This window comes from Aphelocoma coerulescens, unplaced genomic scaffold, assembly GCF_041296385.1.
Source record: "Aphelocoma coerulescens isolate FSJ_1873_10779 unplaced genomic scaffold, UR_Acoe_1.0 HiC_scaffold_233, whole genome shotgun sequence".
Classification (NCBI taxonomy): Eukaryota; Metazoa; Chordata; class Aves; order Passeriformes; family Corvidae; genus Aphelocoma; species Aphelocoma coerulescens.
In genome coordinates, this window is record NW_027183579.1 from 4,899 (window position 1) to 22,411 (window position 17,513).

The following is a 17,513-nucleotide window of genomic DNA, read 5'->3' on the forward strand; positions in this document are numbered from 1 at the left end:
AGCTGTGTCCCTGTCCCCTTGGGTGTGCCCAGGTGTGCCCCAGGTGTGTCCCCAATGTCCCCCAGGTGAGCCCAGGTGTGCCCAGGGTGTGCCCAGACCCCTCCAGCTGTGCCCAGCTGTGCCCAGGTGTGTCCCAGGCGGTTCTGGGTCACTGCCCGTGTCCCCGTCTCATTGTCCCACATGTCCCAGCTGTGCCCAGGTGTGCCCAGGTGTGCCCAGGTGTGCCCAGGTGTGCCCCTAACCCCCCCCAGCCATGCCCCCAAGCCCCTCCCGTGTCCCTAACCCCCTCCAGCTGTGCCCAGCTGTGCCCCAGCCCACTCCAGGTGCTCCTAAACCCCCCCAGGTGTGCCCAGGTGTGCCCAGGTGTGCCCCCAAACCCCCTCAGCCCCCTCTAGATGTACCCCAGACCCCTCTAACTGCCCCCCAACCCCCTCCAGGTGTGCCCCAACCCCCTCCAGGTGTGCCCAGGTGTGCCCCAACCCCCTCCAGGTGTACCCCAACCCTCTCCAGGTGTGCCCCAAACCCCTCCAGGTGTGCCCAGGTGTGCCCCAACTCCCTCCAGGTGTACCCCAACCCTCTCCAGCTGCCCCCCGCCCCGCCCAGATGTACCCCCGCAGGTGCCCCCGCCCCGCCCAGATGTACCCCCACAGGTGCCCCCAGCCCGCCGAGGTGTGCCCCCACAGGTGCCCCCACCCCCCCCAGATGTACCCCCACAGGTGCCCCCAGCCCCCCCAGGTGTGCCCCCGCAGGTGCCCCCACCCCCCCCAGGTGTGCCCCCACAGATGCCCCCAGCCCCCCCAGGTGTGCCCCACAGATGCCCCCAGCCCCCCCAGGTGTGCCCCGCAGGTGCCCCCAACCCCGCCCAGGTGTACCCCCGCAGGTGCCCCCAGCCCCCCCAGATGTACCCCCACAGGTGCCCCCAGCCCCCCCCCAGGTGTGCCCCACAGGTGCCCCCAGCCCCCCCCCAGGTGTGCCCCCGCAGGTGCCCCCAACCCCCCCAGGTGTGCCCCTGCAGGTGCCCCCCACCCCCCCCAGATGTACCCCCACAGGTGCCCCCACCCCCCCCAGATGTGCTCCCACAGATGCCCCCAGCCCCCCAGATGTACCCCCACAGGTGCCCCCAACCCCGCCCAGGTGTGCCCCCGCAGGTGCCCCCACCCCGCCCAGGTGTGCCCCCGCAGATGCCCCCGCCCCGCCCAGGTGTGCCCCCACAGGTGCCCCCAACCCCCCCAGATGTACCCCCACAGGTGCCCCCAGCCCCCCCAGATGTACCCCCACAGATGCCCCCGCCCCGCCCAGGTGTGCCCCCGCAGGTGCCCCCTAGCAGGGCGAGGTGGACAGGTGCGGGTGCGGCCGCTGCGGGTACTTGATGGCCGGCGGGTAGTTCTGGGTCATCTGGATGGACACGTCCGAGGAGGCGTCCGAGGGGCTGCGGGCGCGCGGCCACGCCCGGGGCTGCAGGAACTGCCCCGAGAGCCCCGAGCAGGCGCTGAGGCGCGGGCGCAGCAGGTGAGCGGGGGCGCGGCACAGCTCCTCCTCGGCGTAGCGCTTGGTGAACAGGTACACCGACATCACTCCTGCGCCCTAAAGGGGGGAGACGGGCACAGCTGGCACAGGTGGGTCACACCTGAGTGACACCTGGGTGACACCTGGCACAGCTGTGACCTTGTATTGGCACCTGAGTGACACCTGGGTGAACAGGTACACCGACATCACTCCTGCGCCCTGGGGGGAGAGACGGGCACAGCTGGCACAGGTGGCACTGCCAGGACACCTGGGGCACACCTGAGTGACACCTGAGTGACACCTGGCACAGCTGTGACCTTGTATTGGCACCTGAGTGACACCTGGGTGACACCTGAGTGACACCTGGGTGAACAGGTACACCGACATCACTCCTGCGCCCTGGGGGGAGAGAGGGGCACAGCTGGCACAGGTGGCACTGCTGGGTGACACCTGAGTGACACCTGGGTGACACCTGGCACAGCTGTGACCTTGTATTGGCACCTGAGTGACACCTGGGTGACACCTGAGTGACACCTGGGTGAACAGGTACACCGACATCACTCCTGCGCCCTAAAGGGGGGAGAGAGGGGCACAGCTGGCACAGGTGGGTGACACCTGAGTGACACCTGGGTGACACCTGGGTGAACAGGTACACCGACATCACTCCTGCGCCCTAAAGGGGGGAGACGGGCACAGCTGGCACTGCTGGGTCACACCTGAGTGACACCTGAGTGACACCTGAGTGACACCTGGCACAGCTGTGACCTTGTATTGGCACCTGAGTGACACCTGGGTGAACAGGTACACCGACATCACTCCTGCGCCCTAAAGGGGGGGAGAGAGGGGCACAGCTGGCACAGGTGGCACTGCCAGGACACCTGGGGCACACCTGAGTGACACCTGAGTGACACCTGGCACAGCTGTGACCTTGTATTGGCACCTGAGTGACACCTGGGTGAACAGGTACACCGACATCACTCCTGCGCCCTAAAGGGGGGAGAGATGGGCACAGGTGGCACAGGTGGCACTGCCAGGACAGCTGGGTGACACCTGAGTGACACCTGGGTGAACAGGTACACCGACATCACTCCTGCGCCCTAAAGGGGGAGAGGGGCACAGCTGGCACAGGTGGGTCACACCTGGGTGAACAGGTACACCGACATCACTCCTGTGCCCTGGGGGAAGAGATGGGCACAGCTGGCACAGGTGGCACTGTTGGGTGACACCTCGGGCACACCTGAGTGACACCTGGCACAGCTGTGACCTTGTATTGGCACCTGAGTGACACCTGGGTGACACCTGAGTGACACCTGGCACTGCCAGAACACCTGGGTGACACCTGAGTGAACAGGTACACCGACATCACTCCTGCGCCCTAAAGGGGGGAGAGGGGCACAGGTGGCACAGGTGGGTCACACCTGAGTGACACCTGGGTGACACCTGGGTGAACAGGTACACCGACATCACTCCTGCGCCCTAAAGGGGGGAGAGGGGCACAGGTGGCACAGGTGGGTCACACCTGAGTGACACCTGGGTGACACCTGGGTGAACAGGTACACCGACATCACTCCTGCGCCCTAAAGGGGGGAGACGGGCACAGGTGGCACAGGTGGGTCACACCTGAATGACACCTGGGTGAACAGGTACACTGACATCACTCCTGCGCCCTGGGGGGAGACTGGCACAGGTGGCACACCTGGGTCACACCTGAGTGACACCTGAGTGACACCTGAGTGACACCTGGGTGAACAGGTACACCGACATCACTCCTGCGCCCTGGGGGGAGAGAGGGGCACAGCTGGCACAGGTGGCACTGCTGGGTGACACCTGAGTGACACCTGGGTGACACCTGGCACAGCTGTGACCTTGTATTGGCACCTGAGTGACACCTGGGTGACACCTGAGTGACACCTGGGTGAACAGGTACACTGACATCACTCCTGCGCCCTGGGGGGAGAGGGGCACAGCTGGCACAGGTGGGTGACACCTGGGTGACACCTGGGTGACACCTGGGTGAACAGGTACACCGACATCACTCCTGCGCCCTGGGGGGAGAGGGGCACAGCTGGCACAGGTGGGTGACACCTGGGTGACACCTGGGTGACACCTGGGTGAACAGGTACACCGACATCACTCCTGCGCCCTGGGGGGAGAGAGGGGCACAGCTGGCACAGGTGGGTCACACCTGGGTGAACAGGTACACCGACATCACTCCTGCGCCCTAAAGGGGGGAGAGATGGGCACAGCTGGCACAGGTGGCACTGCTGGGTGACACCTGAGTGACACCTGGCACAGCTGTGACCTTGTATTGGCACCTGAGTGACACCTGGGTGACACCTGAGTGACACCTGGGTGAACAGGTACACCGACATCACTCCTGCGCCCTAAAGGGGGGAGAGAGGGGCACAGCTGGCACAGGTGGGTCACACCTGGGTGAACAGGTACACCAACATCACTCCTGCGCCCTAAAGGGGGGAGACGGGCACAGGTGGCACAGGTGGGTCACACCTGAGTGACACCTGACACCTGAGTGACACCTGAGTGACCCCTGGCACAGCTGTGACCTTGTATTGGCACTGCTGGGTGACACCTGAGTGACACCTGGGTGAACAGGTACACCGACATCACTCCTGCACCCTAAAGGGGGGGAGAGGGGCACAGGTGGCACACCTGGGTCACACCTGGGTGACACCTGGGTGAACAGGTACACCGACATCACTCCTGCGCCCTGGGGGGAGAGCGGCACAGGTGGCACAGGTGGCACTGCTGGGTGACACCTGGGTGACACCTGGGTGACACCTGGGTGACACCTGGCACAGCTGTGACCTTGTATTGGCACCTGGGTGACACCTGGGTGAACAGGTACACCGACATCACTCCTGCACCCTAAAGGGGGGGAGAGGGGCACAGCTGGCACAGGTGGGTCACACCTGAGTGACACCTGGGTGACACCTGGGACCTGCTATTGGCACCTGAGTGACACCTGGGCACACCTGGGCACACCCGGGGCACACCTGGGCACCCCAGGCTCACCTGGGGCACACCTGGGGCACCCCTGGGCACACCTGGGCACACCTGGGGCTCACCTGGGGCACACCTGGGCACCCCTGGGCACACCTGGGCACACCTGGGCACACCTGGGGCACACCTGGGGCACACCTGGGGTACACCTGGGGCACACCTGGGGCACCCCTGGAGCACACCTGGGGCACACCTGGGCACACCTGGGCACCCCTGGGCACACCTGGGGCACACCTGGGGCACACCTGGGCTCACCTGGGGCACACCTGGGGCACACCTGGGGCACCCCTGGAGCACACCTGGGGCACACCTGGGCACACCTGGGCACCCCTGGGCACACCTGGGGCTCACCTGGGACCACCTGGGCACCCCTGGAGCACACCTGGGGCACACCTGGGGCTCACCTGGGGCACACCTGGGGCTCACCTGGGCACACCTGGGGCACACCTGGGCACACCTGGGCACCCCCGGGTGTGTTTGGCGGGACCCCCCCGATCTCGGGGCGGACCCAGCCGGGTTTTTTTGGGAAAATCCCGATTTTTTGGGGCGGGAAAAGCGGGAAAATTTTGGGGAGAAAATGGCCGGGTTTGGGTAAAATCGGTGATTTCGTACCGGGAAAAACGGGGCTTTTCATAGGAAACGCCGGGATCGCTTCGGGAGAGGAGATTTTGGGGGGAAAATGGGATTTTTGTGGAAAATTGGGGGTTTTTAAATGGGAAAAATCCTGATTTTTGGGGGGAAACGTCGGCTTTTCCAGGGGAAATCGGGGAAAGAAGAAAAAACGGAATTTTGGGGGAAAAGCGGGAGGATTTGGGAAAATCCGTTTTCCTGGGGAGGAAACCCCGTTGATTTCACTGAAAATTGATTTTTTTGGGGGTAAAAATCCCATTTTTTGGCGTAAACCCCCTGGTTTTTCACATAAAAATCCCAAGTTTTCAGGAAAAATCCCGTTTTTTCACATAAACCCCCATTTTTTTCCAGAAAAAATCACCTTTTTTTGGGGAAAACCGGGATTATTTTGGGAAAACCCCTTTTCCTGGGAAGAAAACCCCAATTTTCATGGAAAACTTGAATTTTTTGGCATAAAAATCTCATTTTTTGGTGTAACCCCCCCCATTTTTTCACCTAAAACCCCTTTTTTTTGCTTCAAAATCCCATTTTTTCCCAGAAAAACCTCATTTTTTCAGGAAAAATCACTTTTTCTTTGGGAAAACCGGACTGTTTTGGGAAAACCCCTTTTCCTGGGAAGAAACCACGAATTTTTTAATGGAAAAAATCCAATTTTTTACCCTAAAAACCCCATTTTTTGCCCTAAAACCCCCATTTTTTCCAGAAAAATCACTTTTTTGGGGGAAAACCGGGATTATTTTGGGAAAACCCACATTCCCAAGGAGAAAATCCGATTTTTTTCAGGAAAAATCCCATTTTTGCCATAAAAATCCCATTTTTTTTCCCCAAAACCCCCATTTTTTCACCTAAACCCCCGATTTTTTGGCTTCAAAACCCCATTTTTTTCACTTCAAAATCCCATTTTCTCCCACAAAAACCCCATTTTTCACGGAAAATCCCATTTTCTTTGGGAAAACCGGGATTATTTCGGGAAAACCCCTTTTCCTGGGAAGAAAACCCGAACTTTTTAATAGCAAAAATCCGATTTTTTTGCCCTAAACCCCCCATTTTTTGCCATAACCCCCCCATTTTTTCACATAAAAATCTCATTTTTTCACCTAAAACCCCCATTTTTTCCCAGAAAAATCCCATTTTTTCAGGAAAAGTCACTTTTCCAGGAAAACCCCTTTTCCTGGGAAGAAAACCCGAAGTTTTTAATGGAAAAATCCAAATTTTTCACTCTAAACCCCCCATTTTTTGCCCTAAAACCCCCATTTTTTAACCTAAAAACCCCATTTTTTCACCTCAAACCCCATTTTTTCACACAAAAATCCCATTTTCTCCCAGAACAACCCCATTTTTCACGGAAAATCCCATTTCCTTTCAGAAAACCGGGATTATTTCGGGAAAACCCCTTTTCCTGGGAAGAAAAACTGAATTTTTTAATGGAAAAAATCCGAATTTTTTACCCTAAAACCCCCATTTTTTCACCTAAAACCCCCATTTTTTCACCGAAAACCCCCATTTTTTTTTTTCCCTCGTCTCCCGTGGGATTTGGGATTCCCGGGACTTTGGGATTTTTTGGGAATCCGGACGCACCTCCTTGAGCAGGAAGGAGGAGGCGGCGAAGGCGAAGCTCCACCCGTAGCGGTACTGGAAATACTGCTCGGAGCCGCCCGGGCGGTTCATCACCTCGTCGTTGATGCTCGAGATGTAGAGAACCAGCCCCACCACCAGCGAGAGGCCTGGGGGATGGAAAGTTGGGAATTTGGGGGGGTCCCCCAAAAAATTTGGGAAAATTCGGAGAAAATTTGGGGGAGAAATGAGGATTTTGGGGGGATTTTTGAGGGATTTAGGGGGGTTTTGGGGGGGATTTTGGGGCACAGAACCAGCCCCACCACCAGCGAGAGGCCTGGGAGAGGGAAATTTGGGAATTTGGAGGGGTCCCAAAAAAAATTTGGGAAAATTTGGGGGAAAAACGGGGGAAAAACAGGAGAATAACGGGGGAATTTGGGGGAGAAATGAGGATTTTGGGGAGATTTTGGGGGGTTTTTGGGGGATTTGGGGGATTTTGGGGCACAGAACCAGCCCCACCACCAGCGAGAGGCCTGGGGGATGGAAAGTTGGGAATTTGGGGGGGTCCCCAAAAAAATTTGGGAAGATTTGGGGGAAAAACGGGGGAAAAACGGGGGAATTTGGGGGAGAAATGAGGATTTTGGGGAGATTTTGGGGGGTTTTTGGGGGGATTTGGGGGATTTTGGGACACAGAACCAGCCCCACCACCAGCGAGAGGCCTGGGAGAGGGAAATTTGGGAATTTGGAGGGGTCCCAAAAAAAATTTGGGAAAATTCGGAGAAAATTTGGGGGAGAAATGAGGGAATTTGGGGGAGAAATGAGGATTTTGGGGGGATTTTTGAGGGATTTAGGGGGGTTTTGGGGGGATTTTGGGGCACAGAACCAGCCCCACCACCAGCGAGAGCCCTGGCGGACGGAAATTTGGGAATTTGGGAGGGTCCCCCAAAAAATTTGGGAAAATTTGGGGGAAAAACAGGGGAAAAACGGGGGAATTTGGGGGAGAAATGAGGATTTTGGGGGGATTTTGGGAGGATTTTGGGGCATTTCGGGGGATTTTGGGACACAGAACCAGCCCCACCACCAGCGAGAGGCCTGGGGGATGGAAATTTAGGAATTTGGGAGGGTCCCCAAAAAAATTTGGGAAAATTTGGGGGAAAATTTGGGGGAGAAATGAGGGAATTTGGGGGAGAAATGAGGATTTTAGGGGGATTTTAGGGGGATTTTAGGGGGATTTAGGGGGATTTAGGGGGATTTCGGGGCACAGAACCAGCCCCACCACCAGCGAGAGGCCTGGCGGACGGAAATTTGGGAATTTGGGAGGGTCCCCCAAAAAATTTGGGAAAATTTGGGGGAAAAACAGGGGAAAAACGGGGGAATTTGGGGGAGAAATGAGGATTTTAGGGGGGTTTTGGGAGGATTTTGGGGCATTTCGGGGGATTTTGGGCCACAGGAGCGGCCCCACCACCAGGGACAGGCCTGGGAGAGAGAAAATTTAGGAATTTGGGGGAGAAAATTTGGTATTTGGGGGAAAATTGGGGAAAATTCGGGAAGATTTGGAGGAGTTTTGGGGGGATTTTTGGGGGCAAATCGGGGTTTTTTGGAACTGAGCTAAAATTGGGGGGGGTCCCTGGGGGGTCTCTGGGTCAATTCTCGGGGGATTTGGGTCAATTTTGGCGGGAATTTTGGCCAATTTTGGGGGAATTTTGGCCAATTTTGGGGGGATTTGGGCCAGTTCTGGGGGGGACTTGGGTCAATTTTGGGGGAGATTTGGGCCACTTTTGGCGGGAATTTTGGCCAATTTTGGGAGAGGATTTGGGTCAATTTTGGGGGAGATTTGAACCAATTTTGGTGGGAATTTTGGCCAATTTTGGGGGGGATTTGGGTACAGATTTTGAAGGGGATTTGGGTCAATTTTGGCGGGAATTTTGGCCAATTTTGGGGGAGATTTGAGCCAATTTTGGCGGGAATTTTGGCCAATTTTGGGGTGAATTTTGGCCAATTTTGGGAGAGGATTTGGGCCAATTTTGGGGGAGATTTGGGGCAATTTTGGCGGGAATTTTGGCCAATTTTGGGGGGGATTTGGGCACAGATTTTGAAGGGGATTTGGGTCAATTTTGGCGGGAATTTTGGCCAATTTTGGGCAGAGATTTTGGCCAGTTTGGGGGCCTCCCACACCCTGAGGAGGATGCCGAAGACGAAGGGGCAGAACGGGCCGGGGGGAGGTGATTCGGGGGCGGATTTTCGGGGGGAAATCGGGGTTTTTTGGGGCTGTTTGGATTTTGGGGAGCCTCGGGGAGGGCTCGGGGGTCTCCCTCACCCGAGAGGATGAAGAAGATGCCCGAGACGAAGGCCAGGAGGGTCCTTTGGGGCCGGATGTGCCCCACGTTGCTGATGACGAAGGCGGTGAACACCAGGAACAGGCTGACCATGGGGAAGGGGGTCGCGGTCCTCACCGTCTCTGGGGGGGCGGGGGAGGGGCAGAAAAGGTCGGGACCCCCCCCCAAATTCACCCCGAGACCCCCGAGATCCCCTCCAAAAAAACCCCGGAATTCCCAGACCCCCAAAACCCCCAAAAACGCCCTAAAACCCCCCCAAATCTTCCCCAAATTCCCTCAATTTGTCCCCAAATCTCCCCCAAATTTTCCCCGAATTCATCCCAAATTCACCCCGAGACCCCCGGGACCCCCTCCAAAAAAAATCCCGGAATTCCCAGACCCCCAAAACCCCCCAAAATCCCCCCCAAAACCCAAATGGACCAATTTGTCCCCAGATTCTCCCCAAATTTTCCCCAAATTCATCCCAAATTCACGCCGAGTCCCCCAAGACCCCCTCCAAAAAAACCCACAAAAACCCCAAATCCTCCCCAAAACTGCCCAAATTCTCCCCAAATTCACCCCAAATTCACCCCAAGGCCCCCTCCAAAAAACCCCCGGAATTCCCAGACCCTCCCAAAACCCCAAAATCCCCCCAAATTCCCCCCAAAAATCCTTCAAATCCCCCCGAATTCTCCCCAAATTCCTCCCCAAACCCCCCCAAATGCCCCAAAATCCCCCAAATCGCCCCAAAATTGCCCCAAATCGCCCCTTACTGAGGATGTTTTCGGTGTTTTCCGTCACCAAATTCAGCTCCGGCTCCAGGAAATACTCGGAGGCCACGCAGCGCCCCTTTTCCCGTCCTGGGGGACCCCAAAAACCCCCAAAACCTCCCAAAATTACCCCAAAAATCAACTCGGGACCCCAAAAACCCCCCCAGGAGCCCCAAAGCAGCCCCAAAAATCCCCCAAATAGCCCCAAAATAGCCCCAAAAATCCCCCAAATAGCCCCAAAATCCCCCAAATAGCCCCAAAATAGCCCCAAAAATCCCCCAAATAGCCCCAAAATCCCCTTTTCCCATCCTGGAGGACCCCAAAACCTCCCCAGATTACCCCAAAATTACCCCAGGACCCCCAAAATCCCCAAAAATTTCCCAATTTCTCCCCATAAAAGCCCAAAATCGCCTCCAGTGACCCCAAAATCTCCCCTAAAACCCCAAATTCTCCCCCTAAACCCCCAAATTTCTCCTCCCAAAACCCAACAAATGCCCCTAAAACCCCAAAATCTGCCCCCAAACCCCAAATTTTCTCTCAGAAGACCCCAAATTTCTCCCTAAGACCCCAAATTCCTTCTTAAAACCCCCAAATCTCCCCCAAATTCCCAAAATCTCCCCCTAAAACCCCAAAACCTCCCCCAAATCCCCAAAATCTCCCCCTAAAACCCCAAAATCTCCCCCTAAGGCCCCAATTTCTCCCCCTAAGACCCCAAAACCTCCCCCAAAACCCAAATTCCTCCTCCAAACCCCCAAAACTCCCCATTTTCACCCATAAAACCCCAATTTTCCCCCTTAAAATCCCATTTTTCCCATAAAACCCCCGATTTCTCCCCCTAAAACCCCAAAACCTCCCCTAAAACCCCAAATTCCTCCCCTAAACCCCCAAACCCCTTCCCCAACCCCCCCATTTTCGCCCATAAAACCCCAACTTCCCCCCTAAAAACCCCAATTTTCCCCCTTAAAATCCCATTTTTTCCCCCAAACCCCCAATTTCTCCCCCAAAACCCCAAAACCTCCCCTAAAACCCCAAAACCTCCCCTAAACCCCCAAACTCCCCCTAAAAACCTCCCCAAAACCCCCATTTTCGCCCATAAACCCCCCATTTTCCCCCTGAAAACCCCGATTTTCCCCCTAAAAATCCCATTTTTTCGCCCCAAAACCCCCAATTTTCACCGTTTTTTTTTCCCGGGGAGCCCAAGCGCGGGGTTTTTTTGGGGGTTTCGGGGTTTTTGGGGTTACCTGCGAAGAAGCAGACGCGCCAGAGCCCCGCGTGCAGGGCCATGCGCACCTCGGTGCTCTGGTTTTGGGGGGACACCACCCCCTCCTCCATGTAGAGCCAGTAGTCGGTGGAGACGGCGATGCCCACCAGGAGCAGCCCGCAGGCCCCGAAAACGCTGCTCAGCAGCGTCAGCGCCCGCGAGCTGCACGAGCTCATCCTGGCACCTGCGGGACGGGCGGAGCTTCGGGGCATTTGGGGCATTTTGGGGGATTTTTTGGGGATTTTTTGGGATTTTTTTCGATTTTTTGGGGGATTTTTTTCGGGTTTTTTTCGATTTTTTTTCGAATTTTTGGGGATTTTTTGGGGATTTTTTGGGGATTTTTTGGGGGATTTTTTGGGGGATTTTTTGGGGATTTTTTGGGATTTTTTGGGATTTTTTTCGGGATTGTTTCGATTTTTTTTCGAATTTTGGGGGATTTTTTTGGAATTTTTTGTGGATTTTTTGGGATTTTTTGGGGATTTTTTGGGATTTTTTTCGGATTTTGTTTGGATTTTTTTCGGGTTTTTTTTCGATTTTTTTCCGAATTTTTGGGGATTTTTTTCGAATTTTTTGGGATTTTTTTTCGATTTTGGGGGGATTTTTTGGGATTTTTTTTCGATTTTTTGGGGGATTTTTTTGGGATTTTTTGGGATTTTTTGGGCATTTTTGGGGATTTTTGGGGGATTTTTTGGGATTTTTTTGGGTTTTTTGGGATTTTTGGGGGATTTTTTGGGGATTTTTTGGGGGGATTTTTTTGGATTTTTTTGGATTTTTTGGGGATTTTTTGGGGATTTTTGGGATTTTTTGGGGATTTTTTGGGGATTTTTTGGGGTTTTTTTGAGGTTTTTTTCCCGAATTTTGGGATTTTTTTTCGAATATTTGGGGATTTTTGGGGCATTTTTTGGGGCATTTTTTGGGGGGATTTTTTGCGATTTTTTTCCCAGTTTTTTGGAAATTTTGGGGGATTTTTTGGGGATCTTTTCTCGAATTTTCTCTGGTTTTGGGGGGACACCACCCCCTCCTCCATGTAGAGCCAGTAGTCGGTGGAGACGGCGATGCCCACCAGGAGCAGCCCGCAGGCCCCGAAAACGCTGCTCAGCAGCGTCAGCGCCCGCGAGCTGCACGAGCTCATCCTGGCACCTGCGGGACGGGCGGAGCTTCGGGGCATTTGGGGCATTTTGGGGGATTTTTTGGGGATTTTTGGGGATTTTTTGGGATTTTTTTCGGTTTTTTTTCGATTTTTTTCCGAATTTTTGGGGATTTTTTTTCGAATTTTTTGGGATTTTTTTTCGATTTTTTGGGGATTTTTTGGGATTTTTTTTCGATTTTTTGGGGGATTTTTTGGGGGATTTTTTGGGGATTATTTGGGATTTTTTGGGCATTTTGGGGGATTTTTTTGGGATTTTTTGGGATTTTTTTGGGTTTTTTGGGATTTTTGGGGATTTTTTGGGGATTTTTGGGATTTTTTTGGGATTTTTTGGGGGGATTTTTTTGGATTTTTTTGGATTTTTTTGGGATTTTTTGGGGATTTTTTTCGATTTTTTGAGGTCTTTTTTTCGAATTTAGGGATTTTTTTTCGAATATTTGGGGATTTTGGGGGGGATTTTTTGGGGATTTTTTGGGGCATTTTTTGGGGGGATTTTTTGCGATTTTTTTCCCAGTTTTTTGGAAATTTTGGGGGATTTTTTGGGGATCTTTTCTCGAATTTTCTCTGGTTTTGGGGGGACACCACCCCCTCCTCCATGTAGAGCCAGTAGTCGGTGGAGACGGCGATGCCCACCAGGAGCAGCCCGCAGGCCCCGAAAACGCTGCTCAGCAGCGTCAGCGCCCGCGAGCTGCACGAGCTCATCCTGGCACCTGCGGGACGGGCGGAGCTTCGGGGCATTTGGGGCATTTTGGGATTTTTTGGGGATTTTTTGGGATTTTTTTTCCGAATTTTTTTGGATTTTTTTCGGGTTTTTTTCGATTTTTTTTCGAATTTTTGGGGATTTTTTTCCGAATTTTTTGGGATTTTTTTCGAATTTTTGGGGGATTTTTTGGGGATATTTTGGGATTTTTTTTTCGAATTTTTTGGGATTTTTTTTCGATTTTTTGGGGATTTTTTGGGGATTTTTTAGGATTTTTTGGGGATTTTTTGGGGATTTTTTGAGGGTTTTTTTTCGAATTTTGGGATTTTTTTTTCGAATATTTGGGAATTTTTGGGGCATTTTTTGGGATTTTTGGGGGGATTTTTTTGGATTTTTTGGGGATTTTTTGAGGGTTTTTTTTCGAATTTTTTGGGGATTTTTTTTCAAATTTTGGGATATTTTTCGAAATTTTTTGGAATTTTTGGGGGATTTTTTTTGATTTTTGGGGGATTTTGGCGGGGATTTTTTGGGGGATTCTTTGGGGATTTTTTTTCGAATTGTTTTCGATTTTTGGGGGGGTTTTGGGGGATTTTTGGGGGGATTTTTTTGGGATTTTTTTGAATTCTTTTCGGTTTTTTTTGGATTTTTTGTGGGGATTTTTGGGGGATTTTTTTATTTTTTGTGGATTCTTTTGGATTTTTGGGGGGATCTTTGGCGATTTTTTTTCGAATTTTTGGCGATTTTTTTTCGAATTTTTGGGGATTTCTGGGGGATTTTTTTCGGAATTTTTGGGGATTTTTCGGAATTTTTTGAGATTTTTGGGGGATTTTTTTTTTTAATTTTTGGGGTATTTTGGGGGATTTTTTGGGGACTTTTTTGAAATTTTTTTTCGATTTTTGAGGGGTTTGGGCAAATTTTGGGGGGACTCGGGGGGGGATATGGGGGAGGGCTGCGGGCAGGAAGGGGTTAAAAGGGGCGGGAAGCGGCTGGGAAGGGTCGGGAATGGCCCAGGCTGGGAATTTGGGAATTTGGGAAGTTTTGGGGCGCTCGGGAGGGATTTTGGGGAGATTTGCGGGGATTTTGGGGAGGTTTTGGGGGGCGATGCAGCCGCGACCCCCCGAAAACGCTGCTGAGCTGCTCGAGCTCACCCTGGGACCTGCGATTCGGGATTTTTGGGGGATTTTTGGGGATTTTTGGGGAATTTTTGGGGATTCTTTTGCTTTTTTTGGCCTTTTCTTGGCATTTTCCCCCCATTTTTGGCCGTTTCTGGGGGGTTTTTGGGGGGGTTTTGGGGGGTTTGGGGACAGTGATGCGGGCATGAAGGAGTTAAAAGGGAGCGGGGAATGATCCTGGAGGGAAATTTGGGAAGTTTTGGAAGGATTTGGGGGAATTTCAGGCAGTTTCGGGATATTTTGGGGATTTTTGGGGGTGTTTTTTCGGGATTTTTGGCCATTTTTGGGGGTTTTTTGGGAGGATTTGGGGGCGGTGGAGCGGAGGGCTGCGGGCATGAAGGGGTTAAAAGGGGGCGGGAAGCGGCTGGGAAGGGTCGGGAATGGCCCAGGGTGGGAATTTGGGAATTTGGGAAGTTTTGGGAGATTTGGGAAGATTTGGGGGATTTTTTTTTTGGAATTTTCGGGGCCATTTTTGGCGGGTTCGGGGCGGATTTTGGGGGAGGGACGCGGGCAGGAAGGGGTTAAAAGGGGCCGGGGAATGGCCCAGGGTGGGAATTTGGGGAATTTGGGGAATTTTGGGGGGATTCGGGAAGTTTTGGGGGGGATTTTGGGGGTTCCAGGGGGATCTTGGGAAGGTTTGGGGGGGATTTGGGGGGATTTTGGGGGAGTTTTGGGGGAATTTTGGGGTCGGATTTGGGCGAATTTGGGGGGAATTTTGGGGTCGGATTTGGGGGATTTTAGGTTTGGATTCGGGAGGAATTTGGGGTTGGATTTGGGAGGAATTCGGGGGAATTTGGAGCAATTTGAGCTCCGGGAATATTTTTGGGGGGGGTTCAAGGACGAGGGGACCCCTCCCCAAAATTCCCACACCCCCCCCTCCCCCTCCCCCCCCCCTCACGCGTGACCGGGACCTTTCCCCCTCCCCCTCCCCAAATCCCCCCCAAAAAATCCCCCAAAAATCCCCCAAAAATCCCCCAAAAATCCCCAAAAAATCCCAAAAAATCCCCAAAAATCCCCCCAAAATTAATTCCCCAAAATCCCCCCGATTCCCCCCAAAATCGAAGCCCCCCCCCCCCCGCTCCTCACCCGCTCACGGCGCCGTCGCTGCCCCCCGGGCCTGGGGCGCCATCGGAGCGCGGGGGGGGGACGGACAGACGGACACGGGGGGGGGACGGACAGAGGGACAGACGGACACGGGGGGGGGACGGAGGACACGGAAGGACAGACGGACACGGGCTGGGGGGGACGGACGGACGGACACGGGGGGGATGGAGGACACGGAAGGACAGACGGACACGGACGCGGGGCGGCGGGAGGGGGGGATGCGGGGATGGAGGAAGGACAGACGGACGCGGGGATGCGCACGGGGATGAAGGACAGACGGACACGCGCGGGGGTGGCGGGGGCGGGGGGTGGATGGAGGGCACGGAAGGACAGACGGACAAGGGGGGGATGGACAGAGGGACACGGGGGGGGATGGACAGAGGGACACGGGGGGGGATGGAGGACACGGAGGGACAGACGGACACGGGGGGGGATGGAGGACACGGAGGGACAGACGGACACGGGGGGGGGGGGATGGAGGACACGGAAGGACAGACGGACACGGACGCGGGGCGGGGGGGATGCGGGGATGGAGGAAGGACAGACGGACACGAGGGGGATGGAGGACACGGACGGACAGACGGACACGGGGATGGAGGACACGGGCGGACAGACGGACACGGGGATGGATGGAGGACACGGACGGACAGACGGACACGGAGGGGGGGGATGGAGGACACGGACGGACAGACGGACACGGAGGGGGGGGATGGAGGACACGGACGGACAGACGGACACGCGGCGCGGGGGGTGGGGAGGGATGCGGGGAGGATGCGGGCAGGGGGGATGGAGGACACGGACGGACGGACGGACGGACGGACGGAGGCGCGGCGGGAATGGAGGGACGGACGGACGGACGGACGGACACTCGGACAGCCGGACAGACGGACGGACGGACGGACAGACGGACAGACGGACAGACGGACGGACAGACGGACAGACGGACAGACGGACGGACACTCGGGCGCTCCCCGGGCGATGCTGCGGCGGCTGCGGCGGGGCCGGGCCGGAGGCGCGGGACGGACAAACGGACTCGGGCTGGGGGGGGGGAGGGGAGGGGGGAGGTTTTGGGGGGGGGGGAGGGGTGGGGGATGGGCTCCAACCCCCCCTCAGCCCCTCCCCCCCCCCCCGCGGCCACCGCGTGACGTCACCGCGGCCGCTCTTAAAGGGCCAGCGCGCCCCGCAGCGCCCCTCCCCCCCCCCCGCCCCCAATCCCAAAATTCCTCCTCTCCCCTCCCCCAAAAAGGCCCAAAATTCCCCCCCCCAAAAAAAACCCCAAATTTGGTGCCCCAAAATCCTAAAAAAAGCCCCAAATTCATCAAGAACTCCAAATGGCCCCAAAATCCCCCCAAAAAACCAAATCCCCCCCAAAAAACCAAAATCCCCCCCCAAAATTCCCCAAAAATCCCCAAATCCCCCCCAAATCCTAAACCCCCCCCAAGAACTCCAAATGGCCCCAAAAATCCCCCCAAAAAACCAAAATCCTCCCCAAAATAATCCCGAAAAGCCCCAAATCCCCCCAAAGTTCCCCAAAAACCCCAAATCCCCCCAAAATCCAAAAAAACCCCAAGAACTCCAAATCTCCCCAAAAATCCCCCCAAAACCCCCCAAAATAATCCCGAAAAAACCAAATTCCCCCCAAAAATTCCCCCCAAAAAACCCAAATCCCCCCCAAATTCCCCCAAATTCCCCAAGAACTCCAAATTCCCCCAAAATAATCCCGAAAACCCCAAATTTCCCCCCCCAAAATCCCAAAAAACCCCAAATTCCCCAAGAACTCCAAATCCCCCCAAAAATCCTCCAAAGTCCCAAATTCCCTCCCTCCAAATTCCCCAAAATTCTCCAAAACTTCCAAATTCCCCCCAAAAAACCCAAACTGCCCCCAAAAATTCCCCAAAAACTCCAAGTTGCCTCCCAAAAATCCCTGAGAAACCCAAAATCTTCCCAAAATTCCCCCAAAACCTCCAAATCCCCCCAAAATTTCTCCAAAAATCCCCCAAATTCCCGCCAAAAATTCCCCAAAAAACCCCAAATCCCACCCAAATTACCCAAAACCTCCAATTTCCCCCCAAAATTCCCCCCAAAATCCCAAAATCCCCCAAAATTGCCCCAAACCCCCGAACTGCTCCCCAAAAAATCCCCCAAAACTCCAAATCCCCCCCAAATTTCTCCTAAAAAAAACCCAAAATCCCCCCTAAAATCCCCCAAAAACCCCAAATGCCCCCAAAATCCCCAAAAACTCCAAATCATGCCCAAAATTCCCCAAAAACCCCAAATTCCCTCCCAAAATTCCCCAAACCCCAATTTTCCTCCAATCCCCGCCCCCCAAAATT

At 54.5% G+C, this 17,513-nt stretch overlaps 1 protein-coding gene across 1 annotated transcript; it reads right to left on the reverse strand.

Annotated features, from left to right (window-relative positions):
* Positions 1–1,320: 1,320 nt before the first annotated feature.
* CACNG7 (calcium voltage-gated channel auxiliary subunit gamma 7) lies at positions 1,321–11,233 on the reverse strand. The gene is made up of 5 exons (XM_068999125.1): positions 11,038–11,233; positions 9,800–9,886; positions 9,029–9,169; positions 6,736–6,881; positions 1,321–1,584 (listed from the first exon to the last, which is right to left on the reverse strand). Exons 1-5 carry the CDS (start codon positions 11,231–11,233, stop codon positions 1,321–1,323), a joined length of 834 nt encoding a protein of 277 aa, XP_068855226.1.
* Positions 11,234–17,513: the final 6,280 nt, after the last annotated feature.